This window comes from Nothoprocta perdicaria, unplaced genomic scaffold, assembly GCF_003342845.1.
Source record: "Nothoprocta perdicaria isolate Ctin4 unplaced genomic scaffold, notPer1 scaffold_83, whole genome shotgun sequence".
Taxonomy (NCBI): Eukaryota; Metazoa; Chordata; class Aves; order Tinamiformes; family Tinamidae; genus Nothoprocta; species Nothoprocta perdicaria.
The window spans coordinates 741,342-764,523 of NW_020456121.1; the positions used below are offsets into that span (position 1 = coordinate 741,342).

Sequence of the window (23,182 nt, forward strand, 5' to 3'; positions counted from 1 at the left end):
GTGCCTGCTTGAGCAGGAAGGTTGGACTAGATGATCTGTAGAGGTCCCTTCCAACCTTAAATATTCTGAAATATTCTGAAATATTCTGAAATAATGGCATTGAGAAATTACAAAAAAAAAAAAAAAAAGCAAAACTTATTTGTTAATGCCACTTCTGCAAGGCTGTGAGGGAGCTCCAGGCGCTGCCCGTGGCCCGCACGCCGCCCGGCTGTCCCGCAGCTCCCCGCCACGGGACACACGCCGAACGGTACCTTTGATGGCGGGYGGCGTGAACACGCTCTGCTTCCTCTGCTTCGGGGAGGCGCTCTGCGACTGCGGGGAAACACACGGTGAGAGGACAGCGGCACGGGCCCCATGTCCTGCAGCCCCATGTCCCGCAGCAGCCCCCGCACCGGCACGCATCGGGCTGGGCTCTGCCTCTCGTGCCCAGGAAAAACGCCCCGTGAAGGCTGGCTACCCTTGCAAACACATGCCTCGCATTCGAGGTGCCCATGAGTGCTTGCAAAAATGTCATCCTGTTGGTTTATCCCGTCATAATGGATGGGATGATGTCATTTATGAATAAAACATTGTCTTCTTCTGAAAGAGAAAGCTATTTATAACTACTGTGTGATGGGTCATTGATCCTTTTCCCCTTTTTTTGTCTGTATTCAAATCCAAATTTGACGCAATCAATACTGCCTGCTGCTATTTAAAGCTCTGCCTGCTTCTCTAAGCAGTCGGTGAAGGAGAAGGTGGTGAGGACAATGCAGGTAGAGATTAGAAAAGGACRTTGGAAAAGCTAACTTTTAACTATTCTGCAAACGGTAGCAATCTGCCGCGTGTGTAGCAAATGAGTGCAAAGAGCCTGTGATGGCTTTGCAGAGCACCAGCAAGCTTGAGCCTGGCCAATGCTGGGTGAGGTGACCTCTCTGGGCACTATGGCTTGCTCTGTCACCAAGGTGTGACTTGGAAAGGATGCCCCCTGAAKGGCTGTTACTCAAGACAGCATGACAATGTAAACAAAAATAAAAATTGGGATGAATGAGCTTGTTTCAAAGGGGTTTTAACTATAAATGCATGATAKTATACATTATGCATTATATTATGTTTCACTTACTTCTCCTTGTGAGATGTTTGTTCTCTTCTCTTCTTTTTCTAAAAGAGGAAAAGATATGGATAGAGAAAAATTAGTACAAGAGTGTTTTGGTCAGTGCTAAGTATTGCTACTCTGCCCTGAACTCTGCAGCACTGCTGGAAATAAGAAATTGCTCTGCTGGTTTACAGCTTTTCCCCTCTTTTGTACTTCTTAGAAAACCTGAGGTCTTGTTCTTCATAAGCATTTATACCTAACTCCCATTCTGCATTTAATCAATTTGTGCATAAAATGAAATTATTTTTCAAGTGTTTCATTGATGTAGTTAATGGTCAGAAACTGTTATTCTTCTGATGATGGTTTCTCAGATATTTTACAAAGATCATGTAGGATCTTTGATACAAAGTAGTTTGGAGCTCTGAAATAAGTTTTGTAACTAAAATTAGTGACATCCTTCTCTCATTATACCAACACCCTTTCTAAAATTTTCCACTTGCAGATATCCATATGCAATTTCTGCTGAGGTCTGACCAATCTGTAAATGTAGATTTGAAAGAAAACCTAGTCATATCATTTCTTTACCACCATATCTATGCACCTTCAGAGGCATTAAAATGACTAATACTCCTAAAAATGTACTTAAAAAAATAAAGCACAATCCAGCAGATACAGAATTAGACAAGACAATCACAAGGCCTGTTGTTTAAATTTGTATTAATTTTAGTAGATGACTCACAGCTTCCTTGACTTCCCTACCTGTAAATAAATATTGCAGCACCTATTATACTTTGTAAATCATATGAAGACATGATGAGTATAAATGAGTAACCATTTTCATAAACCCAAAGGGAGGCTTGGATAAGGATAGGGAGGCTTGGATAAGGAACAAAARCAGAAAATCAGCAGTTTTGTCTAGTTCCTGGTTTCACTTCTAAGCAATGCACAACTCTAACATTTGCAGCTTGTGCTTTTAGAGTTTTCAGTAGGGTGACCACAAACCTGCAGTGCAAAGAAGTGAAAGGCAGAGGTGGTTAGAGGTGCAATTTGGTCAATGGGATATTGCAATCCCATTGCAATCTTTTTGCTAGAAAAGCTATCACCATCATCTGTGCCATTGCTGTATATGCTAGTACTACAACAGGTTATTTCTGGCATTAAATGACTTGGGCAGAAAACCTCTGAAACTTCAAAAAATATGACAAGACCAGAAGGTACAAGAAAAGAAAGAATATTATCTGTTAGCTAATGCAAATCAGACATATTCACACAAGGGAAGCCAAACAAGCTGCAGACTTCCCAGCCTTAAATCTCTGTCAAATCCATTGATAACAAAAAGCAATTTCTCTGCTAAACTCTCAACACAAATGCTTCTTGAGAGAGGTCAGGAAATGATCTGAAACCCAATCACAAATACCAGGCTTGGTTCTCAGAAGAGAATGAACTCCCTGGTTTCTCAGTGTCCTTCAGATCTCATTGACYACCCATTTCAGGATCAGAGCCTTAGGCTTTGCTCTTTATCCAGTGCAAAATCCCCCTCGCTTTCAAGGAAACCCATGAGGTTTCATCCAGCTATACTGCTGAAATATGGAAAAGCACCAAGGGATTAGCTTCCTGCAAGCTCTCCTGGATGTTTATTAGCAAAGCTGATGCCACACAACATGCTGAGCAACGCCAAAGGTATCATCATATAAACCATCATATATATTGYCAGAAACCAACCAAGCCTAAGGGAGCCAGTCCCTGCTTGACACTGATGGTTGATTTTCTCTGAAYCTCCATTACCGTTCAAACAGCATGACCATGCTGGGGGAAGCCTTATGGTCATTTTAGGATGAGATTAAAATTCATCTGCCTCTCTTCTCCCAGTGGATAACGTTAATGTACTTGGAGCAACTGTACAGGGCAAAAGGTGACATATTTTAAAGGACTTGGCCTCTGATGTCATCCATGGGCTCTACAGTGGAGCCATCCTGCAAAAGCTTATCTCATCCAGCTAAGTGCCCTGCTTTCTTTCCCTTTGGCAAGAGCAAATAAGAGCCCTTTCTGTAGCATTGCAGTCAGGCACTGGAGGAAAAGAACAGAACAGGTCACGGAGGGCAGCTTTTACATAGAAGAAACCCAGTAAGTGGCTAGTATAATTGCTGGAGAAAGCTTTATGTGAAGAGTTTGGAATTTTCCTTGCAAAAACAAAGCTGGAAAGTTTCAGATAAATATCACAAAGGGCTAATAAGACTCTGGATTTAGTAATTTTTTGTCATAGAGTCTAAATTGTCCCTTAAAAATAATGACCGCAATATGCTGTATTTGCTCAGATTATAGACATAATCCATGAGCTGTACTCATATAATATTTACATTAAATAATGACTTAATGGCTTGTTTAATGATTTAATGGTCTGATTCTCTGAGAAATGACTCTGAATAAAACTTAAGGCCACAATGTCACGGTTGGCCTGGAGCCGTTTTATAATCCTGGCCTGAGACGCTATATAAACAGTGCCACTGGAGAAAGCAAAGTAGATGAAACAGAAGCCAGGAGCCAGCCTGTCACGCGAGGATTGCAGTTGCAATGCTGCCAACGTTAGCGTCAAGCTACAAAGAAATCAGAAGATGCCAGTGCTATGAAGCAGTCCAACTGGTTTTGTTTTATTCATTTACAGGCAATGCCTCCCTGGGGAAACACTGCCMTGTTGGCGAGCAAAGGTTTGTGTCCTGAAAAATATGAAAGAAATGGGTGAAATGCTGGCATCTGATGAATATGATTGATGGGAATATACATCTTTRCAGGTCAGAAAAGGAGACTTTAATGTTCCTATCTCTGTTTCCACCAAAGGCAAGTTCACATCTTAGATGACTTACAAATCGACAGGCATTGTATTATTTTCTTGTTTTCTGTTATCAAAACTGTTCTTCTTTCCTTTCCAGAAAACAAGGTAAGATCAAAATGAATTTTATGCTCTGCCTTTGGCAAAATCGCAACTACACTTCACCAGAGCAGCTATCATCCCAGAGCACTTTACTAAACCACAGAGGTAAGAAATGGAAAAGAAATCCAATGAGACAAGCGTATGAAATGCTCATCTAGGTAATTATTTGACTTTTGCTTGCTGGTTTTTATTTGCCTGTATCYATCTATGAAAACTTGACTATGGGTATAGATGTAATTACATTTAATTACTAAAAAATACCCTGGTAAGGCCTGCCAGCATGAGTATATGTTTCTGAAAATCTTCACATTGAAAAAGTTCCTCATTAAGCTGCAGTTTTCCAGCTGCTGTGGTAAATGTAGCTAGAGGGCCTTTTCCCCTCCTTAGCCAAGTGCTGACAAGAGACTATATATGTTACGGTTCTGCCGCATTTCACACCCTAATCGGCATCTAAATTACTGCTGGTCCTTCAGGGAACAGTAATACCAAGGTCTAGATAGGAAATAATGGTAAAAACACCAAGGAGAGAGGAGTTAGCTAGATACACAAGCATTTCCATGCTTATTCTACAAGGTGCTTTCGGCTAAGATAAGCAGTACATTAAAGAAACTGAGTTACCTTGACAGTGTCTTCATTGCCAGAAATTCTGTTTCTTGGCCCAAAATCAAATGTGGAGAGGGGGGCTTCATTACGCTAAGTATTTACACGGTAATAACAAGATCAGTTGGCTTAGGAGGACACAAAAGGCCCCAGCAGCAGAGCTGGTTGAACCCGAGGGCAGGGAAGAGTCGCTCAGGTGCTGCACGTACCCGGAGCCTCACAGCTTTCCACCAACACAGCTCCTTCCTCACAGCTTTCCACAAACACCGTGCAACTGCCTTGAAAAGCTGTAACAAGGCAACTTCAGATGAAATTACACTGGGGCCTTTTTTTTCCACTGATTTCTACTATTTCTTTTCCTTAAAAAAGAGCGCTCTGTTCTGCAGAATTCTCTTCCTACTCAGCAGGATTCTTTTGACTCCTGTTGATTCGCTTCTGTGCACAGCATTAGAGAGCTGAATTTATGGCTGTCCTATAAAAGAATAGTCCTCTACAGCACTCGTTTTGATTGCATGCCTGTGTGTGTGTGTATAACTCTTCAAAAGAAGAGTCTTCTCTTGCTGAATAGTTGGCGTGGTCCGGGCACCAACTCAGAAGACATTGATTTCAGTTCAATCCTGGCAGTTGCACCATGCAAAAGAGAGGAGGCAGAGCTGTGAACGCAGAGCCACGACAGTGACTGCTGGGGAGGGATGGGCCGCGATGCTGCTCTGCATCAAGGCAAGGGTTCCTGCTGCTCTGCATCAAGGCAAGGGTTCCCGGCTCCTGGGCAGGGTGACAGTGCTCTTCCTTAGGACAAATCCTTACTAATGGTGCTGAAGGTCAGCTTGTAAATGAAGAAAACCACCACCCCTTTCCTCCCCACACGGCAACGTCTCTTCCAAACACTATCTGCATCTCTGAGAACTGCACAGGCAGCATCAAAGGCTCTGTGGAAAACTGCACAGCCATCAGGGTTTGAAATAAAACCACCTTCCCTAAATTACACAGATCATTCTTTCCCTAAAACATACAGTCTGGGGCTACGGTTTTGTTTGGAGGAAACCGGAGACACTGCAGACCTCAAATGTGAATCTGAGTGTATTCGTTTACATCATACCAATTGCAGAAGGCGACGATAGTGCCTGAGTCACCACCTCACTATTCCAGCTTCATGCCAGYCTAATGCATGGAAATCAGTCAGTTTTGCTGGCATAGAATAGAACGGTGATGAATCAGGTCTGCAGCCTTACCACAGGACAGTCACAGATTATTATAACAAGAATCAAAAAAAATCAACAATCCTTCTCTAAAATTTTGTTGTCATCTTCTTATTCTCTCTTCCTTAAACTATTGCACAGAAATTAGAAGTATTTCTCATTAATTAAATACAGCTAACTCAAAATACACACTGGAGTGTTCTGGATAGGAATTTAAAATTAATTCGGTATTTTCTGCCCTTTTATCAACGAMAGCTGATTGGTTCTTTCTGAGATACTACGAGCACAGGGAGGCCAAACTCGATGCCACGTAGGTAAGGAGGCCGCTTGGCCTCTTGGATGGGGCAGGGAAGGGCAGGTCCGTATCCCGCTGCTCCGYGGCTCCACACATGGGCAGCAGGAGCCGAACGGCTCCGTCTCCGTCGGGCTCTGCCCTCCCAGGCGCCACCGATGCCTCTGTCCCTCGCCCGGGACAGGCGGACGGGGCTGAAACCCCAGGCGATGTCAAGGTGCCACTGCAGCCACGTCCAGGGCTGCACAATCCTCCCAGCCTTCAGCCCGGCCTCAAATTCCTCGGGGTGTAAGACTCTCTCTTGGGTACGACACTGGCTTTCACTGGCTCCACYGCCGSAGAGTGGTGGAGCACACATGTCTCYGCCCAAAAATGCAGGGAAAAAAATAAAACAGAAAAGAACCATTCTAAGAGTTCTTAGGGGTTCTGGCAAAGCAGCCCCTCATCAGTCATATGGGGACAATTACAGACTTGGCAATTCCTCCCGGGCAAAGAAACCGACTCGGGGGAGAAATCCTGCCTTAAAATAAATCTTCTGTTTAAATAACTGATGCAAAGACTGGCTTTAAATCACAATATAAACAATGCTAGGTTTGAATTTAAGTCTTTTCATTGCTTTCTAAGCCCCACAAGCTCCTTTTTGGTGCAGTAAACAGAAATGGCTTTCAGCTGACTAACACGGCCTTGGGATGAAGAAAAAGGGTTTTTTTGGATGGACTCCCAGCTGGCACGTAGGCCGGACACAACATCTGACCAGCTGTAAGAAGCCACCAAAGATAAAGTCAGTAGAACGCCAGGAATTATTTTGACATAATTTTTTTTTTATATAATTTGCAGCCAATTGGTGATTAGTTCAGCAATTATAGAGASAGCAGCAAGACCACAAGGTGTCACTGTGTACAGAAATTCCTACTCCTGTTTAAGTCTTCAGAGCTCCGCTGGATCAGCTCACTCCAAAGGAATATCAGGTAAGTGGAATCAAACCTTTTCCTCCATTTCCAGCACAATAAAGTTAAGYTTAATTATGAAGGCTTTGCAAATGGCCACAGACAGCAGGTATGTGCATAAACTCACCCTGACAATCCTCAAAGAGTGCCCTGTTTAACGTCAGCTTTTGGAAAAGAGGTCTGCTTCGAACACAACTCCAACATGGAAGTTCAAACCTACTGAGGATGCTCAGGGGAGCTGATGTAACAAATGTAAGCTCCACAGCAGCAAAACAGATCAGACCAAGCAGAATTGATGAGAGAAGGGAAGAGCAGAACCATTTGGCCTCTTGTTTTAAATTTTGATTGCAATCTCAAGTTTCAAGAATGTGAAAAGTAAAGGCTTAAAAGATATATATGATTGTCCACATGTGAATTTTATGGATATCCATTCGGGGGGATTTTCCTTCAGCCAGCTCTCGCGCCTGTAGATTAAACCATGGGTAAGAAAAAGTTTGCTGCTTCTTCGAGTRAATAAAAAAACAGAGAGTATTTGATATTCTGGAGTGAGTATTCAATRGTAGGCTCCAGGGTAGAAAATCATTATGATAGATGAAAGATCCTGATAGGTAGCACTGCGGAGTGTGCCTGGAGGGGAGTGTCCTGCTGGGGTTGAAAGGGAAGTACAAAGAGACCTTGGAAAAGCAGAGACTGCCACAGAGATATGGAACAACACAAAGGACATGGACTGGAAAAATCAACCTAAAGCACAGTAAGGTGTCTCAAAACTTACCTGATGATGCAGAAGGAGACCTTACCTATCTGTAAGGTTATATTGACACAGGGTCTCCTCTGACACAAAAGCAGACGTCAGTAAAGATTACATCTCTCTTGCATGGGATGAGGGTGATTTCCACACTCAGAACTTAACCTCACCTAGCTTGAAAAATAACAGTGAAAGAAAAGCTCGCAGGAAGAAAAAAAGAAAGTAGAAAATGTAAAATGAACATAAAGATTTTTAAAAGTTACAGGAGAGCCTCCTATTCAGTGAGGGCCAGAGGATATGCAGTTAAACAGTTCGAAGAGAAGAAGCTTCTTGGTGAAATCAATGGGGCCAAGCAAAGTGTACTGCCCRGCTATTAAGTATTTGCAAATGGCTACTGTCCAAACTGCGCTCACAAAACTGCCCAAGTAGCTTGCAATCCCCTCGCCCATCGCCTGCAAAAGTCAGAGCTATGCGCCAGTTTCTGCAAGGATGTAAAATGTTCATTGAATACAAAAAGAAGCTAAATACCTTGAGGAAACTCTTCTCTAAACTGTGAATTCATCAGTAAGCTAAATACCTTGAGGAAACTGTTCCTTAAACTGTGAATTCATCACTAACAACAAATAATATTATTAAGGGGTTTCCTTCCAGCTGCTTGCCTGCTTTATGCTTAATCTATCTTTAAATGGCATGATGAAGATGTTGAAGTTCTAGATGCAATTGGGGCAAAGATGAAAAGAAAAATCTATGATCACTGGAAATATACATAATATAATATATATCATCCTAATATATCATCATATATAACATCCTAATATACATTTGAGCCTTTTCCTAATAGCCTCATACACGGAATCAATTGTGAGGAAAAATAGCTCTGAATTGACCCGCTGATAGCAATCTCTGTAGTGGAGCTACAGCTGCAATAACTATCAGTGTGAGCCATTTTATTCTTTATGGGGAGCTGCAAGAGTATTCCAAGCTCTACAATAAAAAACAGCAGCAGCAGCCAAAAGTAGAAAAGTCAAACATTTCTTAGCATGCTATAGCTCATGGAGCCATAAAARAAAAGAAATTTATTGTAGCTGAGCAGTTGTGTATTGTATATTCTGGAAAGAGACATTTGCCAGGGGAGAAGAAAACAAATAGAAAACAATAAAATTCTCCCTTAGCCAGGCTTTGATGATTATTGCTGCCCGTGCAGTTTCTTCCCTTTGAAATACTACCTCAAGGATTTCAGTAGGAATGCATTTTAGGGCTAGTTTTTGCCAGCTACTCTCTCCTCTCTACTTTGCAAATATTACAAAGCTCCTCACATCCCTACATCAGTTTATGCATAAGTCAAGTGAGCTGTTAATAACAGTCCTTTTGGGGTTTCARAGCCCGTTCTACAGAAAGAAGATGCAAACACAGGTTACACAAATTCATTGTTTGGTCTCATGTCTGGAAGCTTTCAAAAGTCAAGAAAAGGAGGCTCCCTAATCTTACTGTCACTGTGAACATGGCCAGACAGGATGGAAATGAGAAGGCAGCAATTTGTTAATCAAGACTGTAGGACAGCCTGTAATGTTTTTCAGATTTTTCTACTAACTTCACTAAATAAAGAGACAGAGGTGCCCCTGTGTTTTGTTTCATGCATCTCCATTGGTACTAGCACAGTCAGAAACACAGCACCGTAATTCACATGAAATGAACCACCCCATACTCTTATATACTAAGGTGTACCTCATACACTGGCATCGTCGTTTTAGGAATCCTGGCAGCACATCTCTGAACAGCTACAGCCCTGCTGCCAACCTGCTGTGTCTCAAAATCTCCTAGTAGAACTTGAGGTTTCTCTAAATCAACAAATCTGCTGGAGCACAACTCTCTAAGAAGAAGCTGGCATGACAGAGGTTTTTCTCCTTTTCCTTCTCCTACGGGCAGAGGTTAACTCATCAAAACAAATCCTTTTCCAAGAGAAAGGTTATAAAATTGCACTTAGCAATATAAGTACATGSCAACCAGCTGGTCTTGAAGGTTAAGATGCTCAGTGTAATAAGGTGGAGCAAGTGTGCAGGAGAAATGGTGGCTAAGGCGGCAGATGTTGTTGTCTGGTGGCTGTCGGAGGACAGGCAGGGAAGGTCCACCCAGGTCTCCTGCGCATTAGGCTGCTGCCAGAGAACAGCTGTGCAAGGGAAACTTCAGAAAGTCTTAGCAGAAATGTTAACACCGAAAGCCTCTGTCTCGTCTGAGCAGCACAGACTTAGCGCTGAAATATCTCCACTGCCTGCACAGCAGGATAAGCATCGTGCAGGATGCACTGCAGGATGCCACGAGGCTTAGGCCTTCATTAGACTTCCCATCTGGCTCAGTCAAGCTCATCGTCCGCTCCGCGTGACCCTTCCCTGCTTATGCTGTTGGATCGAGGAGGGGAAAACCGTGCTGATCCAGGGGACATGTAGCTTTTTTCTCCCCAGAACAGCTCTGATCACTGCAGAGCGAGCTTTGGCTGGTGCTGCTGACCCCGTGTGCCCCAGCTCCGGCTGCCGTGAGGGTTACACGTCCTCTGRGCCCGCGCTTCAAGCATAGTTTCACATGCAGCTTCAGTTGCAGCTAATTCATAGGAAGAGTTAAATTTTGTCCCCGGGAACTCAATAAATGAGGAACTCAATAAATCTTGATTGATGCTGAGAATGCAACACCTTCCCAGGACTCTGAACGCAATGAGGTTAGTGCTAAAAGCCGAATTCTCGCTCATCTGTCAGCATTATCTGTTCATCCTGCACACGTCACTGTGGTAAATGAATGAAGCATTAAATACTAAATACTAGAGGTGAGATAAATCCTGGCTTGGCAGGGGCTGTCTGGTTTGGGGTTTTTTTTCCCCCTTCAGTAGGGCAGAGATGGATTCTTAGTGGGTTTTAGTTCATTGCCTTGTTTGTGCAAAAAGTAAATGCACCAATATTATCACACTATCAAAATATAATTTCAGCATGATCTTAAACAAAATTATTTGACATTTTTATTTAGAACACTTTCTCTATGTTCGGATGGAACTATTAGGTATTATTTTAAATGAATTCATTTCAAATTTTCTCTAAATTCTTTGCCACTGAAAAAATACTAAAAGTATAAACAGCTTTTTCTTTCAGGCTAAACTGCATCTAATTCGAACTATTCTGATCTGAACATTTTTAATACCACCAAGCCAAAAAACTATATACTTGTGTATATAATGTAAGTACTCTTTGACTATAAGTAGTAGTTAATTACAGCAAGGCGTCTCATTTTTTAAGTGGAAAACTCACACTCTAGAGAGAACCCCCACCAAAAACAGACTGTACAAAATGTATAATTATTTGGCTTAGTGCAAATCTGTTAGGATTCTTCTGGCAAAATATTAAGCCTTAAGAGGGTAATAAAGTCAGGAGCTGTCAAGCTAACTTTTTTCCTTGCCAACATTACGTAGTACCCTGCTATTTCCTACCCATAGAGATAGACCTCTTTGTCATGCTAGCAAGCAGCAAGATGATAACAGAARTAAATAGCCCCAAATCTTATCTAACACTCAACAACCAAGCAGCTGGAGATCTGTAATGCGAAGCCATATATATTAAATAATCTCCTAGGATGGAAGAAGGCTGTTTCTATGGTGCTTTTGTGTAAAGAATGAGGGAAACAGATAAAGAGTACAAGGTTCAACTCTAAAAATATCTCCTTTGCTTTCAGATAGCTSCATGGACATTGAACCTGCCATCCAAAGCCAACAGTAGGCAGGCAAGTCATGATGTCATGAAGTGCATGAGTAGCTCAGTTGCACTCACAAGAAGTGCATACATACCTGTTAGCCTCTGAGGTAGCCAAAATGAGAGCAGTGCATAAATTCTGACAAACTGGGAGCAAGTGAGATGTTCTGGCTCCGTGTCCCCCTTCTTGGATCAGGGCCACAAACTTGAGTTCTGTGCTCAGCCTCTGCTGGGTGGTCCAGCCCATCTCCCATCATGTTGGGATCACACACGTGCTCCTGACCCCACGTGGGACCAGCGCTGGCGGCTCCTCCACCTGCCTTCGCTGTGAATTTACCCACTTCAGCCAAGGAGGCTGCAGTCGGTGAAAGAAACCAAGCTTACCTATGTACAGATGAAGAAGGTGCCTATGGCATCTTAAGTGAAAACATGGCATCTTAATGAAAACTTCTGAACACGGACACTAATTGTTAGTGCTAGTATAAGTTCTGAAGGACAAAACTCCTTGTGAAATTTACTGTTTCTGTCATCTTTTTAGAACATGCACATTTCAGGGGGAGAGGTGAGGATGAAGAAAAGAGGCTGGAGTTCTCAGGATACCAACACATACTTAGCTTTATATCTCTACCTTTCTCCTCATTTAGAGCATCACCTGATTGATTCAAAAAGACAGCTTAAATTTGTTTTCTTTTCAGGTGAACATCCAATCCAAGCTTTGGACAGTGCTATGTGCTTACATAAATWACCTGAAGCTACCAGAAACTTCTGGCTCTTTTCCATCTTCAAACCACATGGCTTACCCAGGCGCTATACGAAAGAGTGCATAGGAGTATGCTTTACACAATGACTAAAATGTTTCCAGCAAATGTTTGTATTTGTAGACTAACACATTTCCTGACCTGAAAGAACGGCACAAATGCATTGGATCTTATCTCACCTAGTTTCTGAGAAAGATAAGTAAAACACAGGGTAGAAATGAGAATGAAAGCAGTGCAGTCACTCAATTAGCCACTGGGCAAATACATTTAAGAAAAAGCTGTCCATTTWCCAAAAGTGAGGAGAAGAAAAGTAGCCAAAGCAAGTGAGCTTGATTTGTAAGGTAGTCTCCTGGCCAAGATGTCCAGTCACAGCTTCTTAGCACTGAAATGCATCTGAAGTGTTGGGCACCGCAGCTTGGGTCTCGTCTGACCCTGCCTTTACTCTTAGCTCCTTCCACCACACAGAGTGTAAAGGTCTAGGTCCAGATCCGACTGGGCTAAGCAGCAAGGCCCCTGCAGAAGCCTAAACACAGCCCACTTGAACTCTACTTTTAAAGGACAGAGGATATTTACAATTCCTTCTGCAAGATCTTATTAACCAATCTGCCTGCTGGATCTCAAAAGCATCTGGACGCCTTTGTGATAAGCACTAATCCAGGCCCAGCACTGCAGAGGCACCCGCGCAGATTAAAGCCCAGCCCTTGGGCTCAGGGCCTCCCCGGCACCGCGCAGCGCCCGGCAGCAATCCCGGCAGGCGGTGGCTGTGACATATAAAATCCTCAGCCCTCAGGAAAACCAAACGTGCTTCCTGTCCACGCAGCCATGGGAGTGCCTGCATTTGAAAGATGCTAGGCCAGAGGAAAGATTTTATTCTTATAAAAAAAAAAAAAAAAAAAAAAAAGTTTCATTGCTTCTGTTTGGAACCTGTGAGCTGTCGCCTCTGGGCTGCAGTAAAAACAGCTCAGACAGTTTCCTGTCTTTTTTTTATTATTATTGTTATTATTAAGTTCCAGAACTTTTCTTTTTATTTTCAAGGATTGCATCATGGCATCTTTCTGCGTCAGGGAATTATGCTGTAGCTCGCCCCAGGGATTTCTGCGGTATCAGTCTGCAGAGTAAATTCAAAAGAACCTGATCCTTTTAGTGCAGTTTCTATAGACAAGAAAAAGGGATGCAGTTTGCCACCCGACATTTCCAATTGCATGTACGTCCTCAAGCAACGTGTGTTATATATATTTCGCTATCCCATTGCATCAGCTGTCCGTTTTAGGGGGATGCAGACCTATATCTCCCCGTGGTACTTACCGCCCTGCCTGGTGTCTGCTCTCCCTCTGCAGAGCAGCACGCGTGGCGTGGCGTGGCGTGGCGTGCACGCCTCCCTCCACAGCGTCCTCGAGGGAAACGAGAGCAGCCAGCAGCGCTGACGCTAGGCACACTTAGCATGAAGAAAAGCCAAGTCGTTGGACCAAAAAACAAGTAAATGCAGTCAATGACAGTTTTTATTGATGAACTGCCTCTCTGAATACTTTATTACCATATTAGAAGCCTAGGTTTTCAATTGAAACCAGCTGTCACTGGCTTAGTCTCTGTTTCCTGAACCAAGGCAAGCAGCGCGGCCTAAGTAGCCAGAATCTCGTGCTTCTGAAAAACAGATCTGTTTTCACCAGCCGTGAGGCCAATAATTCTCTGCTGATTCAGGTTTCAGAGAAACCTCAGTCTGAGAAAGGACTGCATGGGAGGTTCTACAAGTCCCCAGAAACTATCTCCTACCTCATAGGTGTTCTTTGATCCTAGGCTGTTTGTTCTTGGGAGAAAAAAGAAATGTGAGCACTTGGTATAAGAGAAATACACCCATTTACTTAGAAGTAGAATGGAACTAATATTAGTCACAAACATTAGTTTTGCATGGAGAATGTGGCATTCTTTCCCCCTCAAGGAAATGCTTGTGGTGCAGTTTCCTTCATCAGAAAAACATGGCTAAACACGTCAGGGAGTTTTGTTGTGCAGGGGAAGCGTGGGAGCACTTAGGACCAAGTCAGCATTAAAAAATATTGATTTACTCCAGGTTGCCAAGGGATTGCGGCAGGTGTAAGGACAACTGTTCCTCCCACCACCCATCCAGCTGTGTTGCCTGCTGCCGTACTAAATATTGATGCTGACACAAAGCATCTCAGCAGGCCTCTGGGGAAGCAGCAGTATGAAGCAAGGCATGAACCCCTATCTGGGCAASTGCAAATCCACAGGGAACACAGCAAGAAACCTGCAAATGTCCCAGCACAAGCTRCAGGCAAGTTTCTTCTCTGGTCCAACTCCCTTATCCTCAATTACTATTTCCAGCATTCAGAAAATTCAGATTTTGTACCAACTTACACTTAGCATATATGTTTTATGTTTCTTTTGTAGTGATAATATCTTTTCTGCCTTGAAATGTGATGCATGAAAACAAAAAGGCAGCTCTGGAGCAGAATTATCAAAACACTGTACTATGTTTTCCTTATTTCCAAACACTGAGTAACATTTACGTTACGAGCAAGGGAGCCAAAACATGCAACCAACAAAACGGAGAGTTGGAAACAGCAGATCTGTAGAAAACCTTGAAATGTAGAAGTTTATCCCAAAGCTTGCTCCTATTCCACACGGGATGAGCAGACTTTGACAGTCGGAGCATTCAAAGCTGCGCTGGCTCCATGGCAAAGCCCAACCGTGCGGGGACATCGGCCTTGCTCCCTGATCAAAGTGACCATGGGTGACATTCTGGGTGACAACCTGAGACGGGCTCTGAAACCTTCCCTTCCTCCACCGCCACCTTCCTACGTCACGAGCAGCGTGGTCCATTGCATCTGCCAGGTTACTGCGCCRTTAGACTTTTACTTCAAGTAATAAGAACTGTTTCTTCCATATATATTCTCCTATGCTTTGTAAGAAGAGGGGTTTTGATTATTATTATGATGATTATTACTACTACATGCAAAAAAATGGTCCCTTACAGGGCATGGCAATTTTTTATTTGTTACTCCCAATGATATCCTCACGAAACAAAAAGCAGAAGAGCTTTAGCAACTTTTGGATTAAGCTCTTGTGCGGACAGTTTTTAAAAGTGTCCTTAAAACTAAGCATGTGCTTATGTTCCTTTTTTAAGCACATAGACATGATGTGCTTTTTAAGCACATGACTGGATTAACCAAGGAGCCCATGCAGGGGTCTCTCACAGGATGAGGTTCTGCACATTTCTGCGGTTCTGCTCACCAATATCTGCTTTGCTTACAAATAATAAACAGGACTAATTGCCAAAAAAAAAAAAAAAAAGTAAAATGCATTAAATATTATGAAATCACACACCAGATGCCCATAAAATATATCCCCATTGATGGCAACTGAAGCACAATAGAGTTAAGTTGATAACTTGAGTTTTGATCTTTTTGGTGCTAGCTCCTCTGCTCAGATCTAGACCAAACTACAGAATATTTCCCAAGAAAAGTAAGGCTTGTTCCTTTTTATTTTCCTTCACAGTCTACACTGTCCACAGCTGTCACTGCTGCTCCAGCTTTCTCATTGCTGACTCTGATGACAATAGCGTGCCTTGCTCCGAAGGGCAGCAGGAGGAAGTGCTCCAGTCCATGGTGCTGGGCWGAGCCCTGGCAGTCAGGCCTAACACTTGTCTTTTAGTCATTTAGTGGCATCTGGCACTCACTGTCTCCTTGGAAGCAAGGAAACCAAGCAGACTCCTCTTATAGTTTTTGAGAAGCTGTCATCAGCTTAAAATGATTTAGCCTCAGCAACCACTCCATCTTCACTGTAAGGCCCTTACCTTAATTGGCGAAGACAGATTCCTGTCAAATCTGTACCATCCATCAGGGAGACATGGAAGAAAACAACTGTTTCAGGCCTTTGCGCAGCACTCAAACTCAAACTGAATTTGTTATAAAGTTATGAAACGTCTAAAACACATTTTTAAACCCTTCTGCTTTCCAGATGGGTCTGCATCCAGAGAGTCAAAACACCACCAAAAAAAAAAAAAAAGAAAAGAAAAAAATTGCTTTTTCCTGCTGCAATCAGAAGCAGCTGCAACCGAAGTGTCTTTTCTTAATTTTTTTTTTTCCAAAATAAAATAAGTTTAGATCATTGGAGTAAACTTTGCAGTTAGATGCARTTAGCTGCATCTAAACATTCAGAAGCACAGTGAGACGCACGTTTCAAATCCAGGGGGGCAAATTCTGCGCTAGCCTCTTTAATCCCAAGGAATAAAAGGAGCAAAAGGAGTAAAAGCCAAGGGACAGGACTCGGCCTTGCAGTCCTCACTGGGCTACAAGAAGGTCATTTAAATGCTCTACCACTCATTTTATCCATGGATCTAGAGAATCATGCTTGCAAAACAATATCAAGAGTCACATTTCTATCCTTACAATTGTTATTATTTCATTAACTGTAAACATGTGGAGCGATTCTAAATATATTCAATATTCTGCTGAATATTCTATTCAGAATCCAATATCAGCATCTGGGGCTTTAGAAAGCAAGATGTTAATAGGCTCTAGCACTTGCTAACTTAGATAAGTGGAAAAGGTGGTTCTAGCTCTTGGGCTTATAAGAAATCTGRCTGATATCTGTCACAATCATAATTGGTAATAAAAATTATTTAAAGATTTATTATAAATATTGCCGGAAAGGAGATAACAGACATGCAGCATTGTTTACAGTAAAATTTCCTGTAAATTAAAAAGAGCCCTTATTCTGTGTTTGGTTTTGATTTGGTACCGTACCAAGTATCTGTTTATAGAAGGAAATATCACAGTATTAAGTGTACGGAGTGAATTGCGAAAGAGAGCAACAGCCAAGGTGAGTTTGCTTTAAAGCAAGGCCTAGCAACCCTGATACTGCAGGTCCCAAGGAGCTCAGGAAAGTCATCCTAGGGCTTTGGTGTGTGATTCCCAAGAGCCCTCCAGCCGGAGAAGGCACCCCCTTGGCTCTGTGGCAAGGTCAGTGGCACCTGGGGTCATACACCAGGCTTGGACATCCCTAATCCATGTCACAGCTGGCTCTGACACCTAAGCAGGGCTTCCTGAGAGCTTTCTCCCGCACCTTGCTGAGGAACTGCAGCTACTGCTGGCACTAACTGGAGCTGAAGACCCTCTGCATGACGTGGAGACCCCAGTTGACTGGCGATGGGTTTGCTTTGCTGAGAGGATAAAGGACACAGCAATGRTATCGTGGCTGCACAGCCAAGGGGTGCATCCCTGGGAAAAACCTGAACTACTTTTAGAAAGAATTTCAGGTAACAAAGAGATAAGTCTGGGAAAAAAATGTGCAGAGCTCTATATAAAAAAAAAATTTAGATAAAAAGTGGGTAGTGTGTTTCAAAGGGTTTATGTTTAGGTGACTTTTTTTTTCCTGTGATTCATTTTTGCTGAGCTTTTTCACTTATAATGTTTTCCAAAGCTGCTTATTATAGAGTCTTTCTGAAGTCACAGTTACATGGCAAAGTGTGTCACAATCTCAAATCATCCCATCCCACATAAAAACTTCAGTGAGGAGTCTTAGAAGAAGAAAACATTCCCAGAATATCTGTATAAGAAGTATTCACAGTTGAAAAGGAATAGTGAAAATGGATATAACCTATTTCAACAGGAAGCTAGAAAACAACCTATTTTGCAGAAGCAATTGCTGAAGTAGCCAGGGACCCATCCTGGTCTCTCTAGAAATTGGAGGACCATGACTACAACTTTGTCAATCTCCATAGTACCCACCCAGGGAGGAAAAGGTTTATGGACAGAAGCGCTGGATCAGGGGCACGTGAACTCTCTTTCTGTGTACTACAGAAGATTGACACAACTGATAAAATCCTAAAAATACTGACAATACCTGGACCCAAGAGTTGCACAGATTCAAGGGCTTCACTCCAAAGAGTTCTAAGATCCATTATTCCATATTTAGTGCATGAAATTAATACTGCTCTTTTGATTTTGTAAATCCAAATAAAACCAATTTGCAGAAGATRTGCTATCTCACTATACAAGTTCAGCCGTTCACCCTTACCTGGGGGCACGTGCTCATTCATGATGACGAGTGATGCTGGGGTAGGTCTTCGTTTCCTGATCTGTAACATGCATCAAAAGAGAGTCATCAGGGACCACCAGCCAGCCTGTTCCCAAAGCAAAGTGCAAATCCATCTGCTGTTCTCCGGAGAGTGAACTAGGTTAACTGTATTAGGTTAACTAAGCTAGCTAGTTGATTGAGTTAAAAAAAAAATATTCAAAGAACAGCAGCCTTACTAACTGCTCTTCAGAATAATCACACTAGTACTTGCATAGGAAAGCAACAGYGCTGGGGAGAGCTCCCAAAATACTTCAGGATTTGCAATTGTCTTGAATAATTTATTGGGCCTGTTTCCCTGAACAATTTAAGATATATATCTTAAAATATTGACATCTAGCTCAGCYTCAGGAACATGATTGTAGTGGATTTTAAGCTTATATACACAAATGTCTATTATTATTATTATTATAAATAATTATTAATCAATTATATTTTGCAATTCCACTTGAGAGCCAGTATTGCACATATGCCTTCCAATTAAATTGATTAGGAATATTTCTAAGATGTAGCCACAGGCACTATAATCATTCGTTTGCTATAGGAAAACAATATGGAATACCTCTAAAAAAAAAAATTCCTAACACCATAGCATAAGACAAGCACTATAGCACAGATAATTACATATTAATGTATGWCTAAATTGTATATGATTCTCCTTACTTAAAATGTATTCAGTTAAGGTTAATGTTAGGYATTTAGCTTCATGGTATTGGACTACCCTCACATAACAGCCACGTTTGTGCTGAAAGCTCCGTGTTSCTGTGTTGCTAACGCCTCTGGCCTATAATTTGAGAGGCGGATCAGCTAGAAACCCAGGAACCATCCTGAGACCAAACCTCAATGTCAGTGTGGCTGTTCTTTCTAATTGCTGAGCCAACATCTGTGGATGTCTGGGTTCAAATTTTGCTTTCAAAGGTGGACATGGAAAATTACATCACCAGGATTAACGCGGTTAGTGTAAACGTAGATGATAGCAGAATTTATTAGCGCGCCTTCTTCCCACAGCCACGGTATAAAGGTATAGCACTTAAAATTACGACATAAGAAAAAGGGACTGCCCATAAATACCAGGCAGAATTTGGCYGATAGCATTGCAGAAGTTGTAGGAATTCAGTGAAATCCTAATCCTCTGATTCTCCTAAACAGCAGGGCTCGTCCTGCGTGAATCAGTTGCCGTATGCTCCATAAGGCACAGACATCCTACAGTGCCAAGGTTCCTATGGACAAAATGAAGACCCGCAGCACTTCCCTGCCATGCCCTTCTAGTATTTCTCCACTCTGTGGTCAGCCACGACTCATCCCTTTCCAGCGGAGGCAGATGCCTCTGAAGAGACATGACATCAGAATATTCAGGAAACAAGATATCTGTCCTGAAGATGTGAATAATTTCATAGCTATTAACATGGACCCGTCAAGGTTATAATATTCCTCTGGTGCCACCTAAAAGTAGACCTACCAAAATAGCAGCGAAAGTCCAGAAGCACTTGCGCTGATATAGGTGATATACTAGGTGACCTAATTAGGATTTATCCAGTTTTTCTCCTAGAAAACATGTGCGCCTTTTTGTGTGTATATATATATACATATACAATATGCATATCTTTACACAACAACAGATTTTTTCCTCCACAGACTATTATATGTTTTCTATATGTGTATGCGTGTGTATGTGYACGGTTTGAGAGTCAAAACCTAAAATAGTACGCATGTTCATAACTGTGTGTGCATAATGCTACAGTTGGGCATATTTCTGCCCTTACATATCTTTCAGACACTTAAAGCACTGTAACAATAATAAAAAGAAAATAGTATCAAAATCTTGAATATACAGGAGCTGACTGAAGGGATAATCTTTGTGCAAAACATAAACCATATTTTCTCATGTTAAAAGGAAAGGTAGGGAACTCTCTTCTCTCTGGACTGTGCAGTATTTCCATCAGGTACCCTTAGTCAATTTTGCTTTTGGCTATATATAAAAATGATGCACTTTAGATGATCTGTTGAGAGCACATATTAATGTGAAGTCCATGCATCAGAGCAGAAAGACAGCTGTAAAAAAGGCACCATGAATAAATGCCGAATAAAGGTTCTAAGGGAAAGAAGACTTGCTCGAACTAAAGGACACATCCTGCTCTGTCTTTGGGCGCACCAAACACAGCGCTACCACCTTCAGATCATTTAAGCCACAGCTGCACTGATAAAAGCTAGGAAAGCACTCAGGCCACAGGTGCCCTCATTCCAACCCCCAAACAGCGAAACTTGCCTTTCTTACCTGCTCGGCTGCCTCGGGGTCTATCTGGCTCTGGAAGGGCGGCACGGCAAACTGTATCTTCTTGGGGCTGTTGGGCTCCATGGCGCTGCCGAGGGCGGAGAGGAGGGAGAGGAGCCGGGAGCTCCTGCGAGCGGAGGCTCGAGGYTCAGCTGTGCCCCCCCGGCGCCCGCCCTATGGCCCCGCGAGCCTCCCCAGCCGCAGCTGTAATTCCCGACTTAGCGAGGGAAGCGCTGCGAGCCGAGCAGCTCCCTTGTTCCACATCCACGGAGATGCCGGGGGATCGACTTTGGTTTTTTTTTTTTTTTTCTCTTTCCTCCTCTCTCCTCTCCGGTCCTTCAGATCCTCTCAGCACAAAGCTGAAAGGAACAATAAGCTAATTGTGCGCCCGCTCACTTCCACACATGCCAAGCGTTCACTCAGAAGCTAATTGAGAATGCAATACTAGCCCGRCATGGCCTGGTGCCCTGGGATTTGCAGAAGAGGATCTCTCCACCGTACATTACGAACTGGCTGCGCAAAAGTGCAATGCAAGCTCCCTCTGAGCATTGCTGATGGGCTCTTAATTATTGATGAACACAAATCAGGAAGTTTTCAGATTTTGGGGGGGGAGCTAGCGGGAGGAGTGGAGGTGCCTATTCCATCACTGCTGCAGCGTGCCAGGGCCACTCTCCTCTTCTCACGCGGCAAATGTTCTTTGCCCTTTCAAATCATTTCTGAGCCTCTTCCAGGAAGATTTTTGATGATGATGATGATATAGAGATGCCTATACAGATAAAACATATCTGAGTTTGCACCTTAGGCTAATTCAGATTTAGGCTGCAATCGCCTCTGATGGAATCCATCTCACGTAGCATTAGATGCTGAAAACTTTCACTTCATGCTGTCCTAGGGCAAGAGTACCAGCTTAAGTGGATTATAACATTCACTGGTGATGGTATTTTCTGTTCACCATCCCTGGAAAAAGTAAAGATGATCCAGATTAGATCTTACTTTCAGGTGGCTAAAACACCATCAGACACAGCAGAGAGTTACCAAATGAATGTCACAGAGATGAGCAGCCACTTGAGCAGAGTCAGATCTCTGAGCAAGAGGAGGTCAGGAGCAATGAGACAGAGAAGCTGTGAAATCCAGAGCTATGATCAAACCACCAAAATGCCAAGGAATTTGAAAACACACTTCCGGTCTAGGCCCCTGAAAACATTAAGGATTTTTACACTTCATCAGAGGTTTATGCTAAAGACAGTGAGTATTTTACCGTGCCCAGCCTTGCACTGCCACCTAAACCCGAGCCCAGGATGGACGGGTTGTTTGGCTCTGGTGTATACAAATGAAAGTTGTTAATGCATTAACGGCATACCAGGATATTTCTGGATGGAGACAGACACACGAGCGAGCTGAGGAACCAGAAATAACCCAGGAGGGGAGAAGATAGCCATGTTAATCAGTGATGGCAAAAGTTCACGACAAGGCAGAAAGGCCCCTCCTCGCCTACCTGAAGACATCCACGTGGAGACATCCACGTCGAACTCCCAGCCGACAGTGAGGAGCTGGGAGGGACGCCAATGGCTTCTGACCAACAACTGGCTTGATGTTTTGTCTAGGTGGGAGCTGGCCATTTGGGGCAGATATTAGCAAGCTGTGGCTTACAATGGATGTTGGGAGGGCAGAAGAGAAGCAGGGGGCTAATTACTGTAGAGCACATCGTAACTTAATAGTTTTTTTTATATTCTGCTACTTTGCTTCTCTAACAGAAGATGGGTAAAGAGTAGAATGAATCACTGCAGGGAGCATGTCTCATCTGCTAGTGCTTCTCCTGTTAGATTGACTGTGGTAGTTTATGTGGCATTAACCTAGAATCATAGACCCATAGAAAAGTCCAGCCTGGAAAGGACTTGCCCCCATGTTCTGTTGAAAGTAGGGCCTTTGATTCCAGTTAACCTGGACCTCCTCATACCAAGCCTGGAATGTTTTCTGCAAATGGCTAAGTACTCAATTTCATTTACAAATGAGAGACAGAGAAGAGTGTCAAGGCCAATGTTTAGTGTTTCATAAGACCATTTTTAAGTCTTTCCTACTCCTACAAGGACCCGTCATAATGGATTTTATAGACTTTCTTGGATAATTTGAGCCAGGGTGCAAATCCAACAGTATTGCTAAGAGGCTAGAGGGAAAGAAAGCGAGGCACACAGAGCTTTCCTCAGTGGTGGTCAGGGAGCTGTGGAAGGTTCTCAGAACAGCACAGTGATCCAATTTCACAAGTCCTTCAGGAGCTGATGTGCTACTTCCTTCCATGACAGCTCCAAACACAGAATATTCTTCCATAGACAGGGATATAGACAGATCTGAAGTTGTGGTTTGTGTCTGGTAAATTTTCACGCTCAAAAGAAAATAGGAAGTTTTGTTGGACATGACTGTCTAAAGGAATCATGTCTGAAAGTGGTTGCTAGCAATAGTATCTGAGAAACAAGTTCAACAGTCATAGGAGAAACATAATAAACAAACCAAGATGATCAGTTCCTGGCAGGCTCAGAGTGGAGCCAAGGTCAG

The 23,182-nt window shown here is 42.8% G+C and overlaps 1 protein-coding gene across 1 annotated transcript in view; it reads right to left on the bottom strand.

Annotated features, from left to right (window-relative positions):
* The window catches only part of PPP1R1C (protein phosphatase 1 regulatory inhibitor subunit 1C), a 39,626-nt gene extending 18,695 nt beyond the window's left edge, over window positions 1-20,931 (bottom strand). Inside the window, 4 exon segments of the mRNA XM_026052097.1 lie at window positions 252-312; window positions 1,100-1,137; window positions 18,304-18,364; window positions 20,636-20,931. Coding sequence (XP_025907882.1) covers window positions 252-312; window positions 1,100-1,137; window positions 18,304-18,364; window positions 20,636-20,896 — 421 coding nt within the window. The 5' untranslated portion in view covers window positions 20,897-20,931.
* Window positions 20,932-23,182: the final 2,251 nt, after the last annotated feature.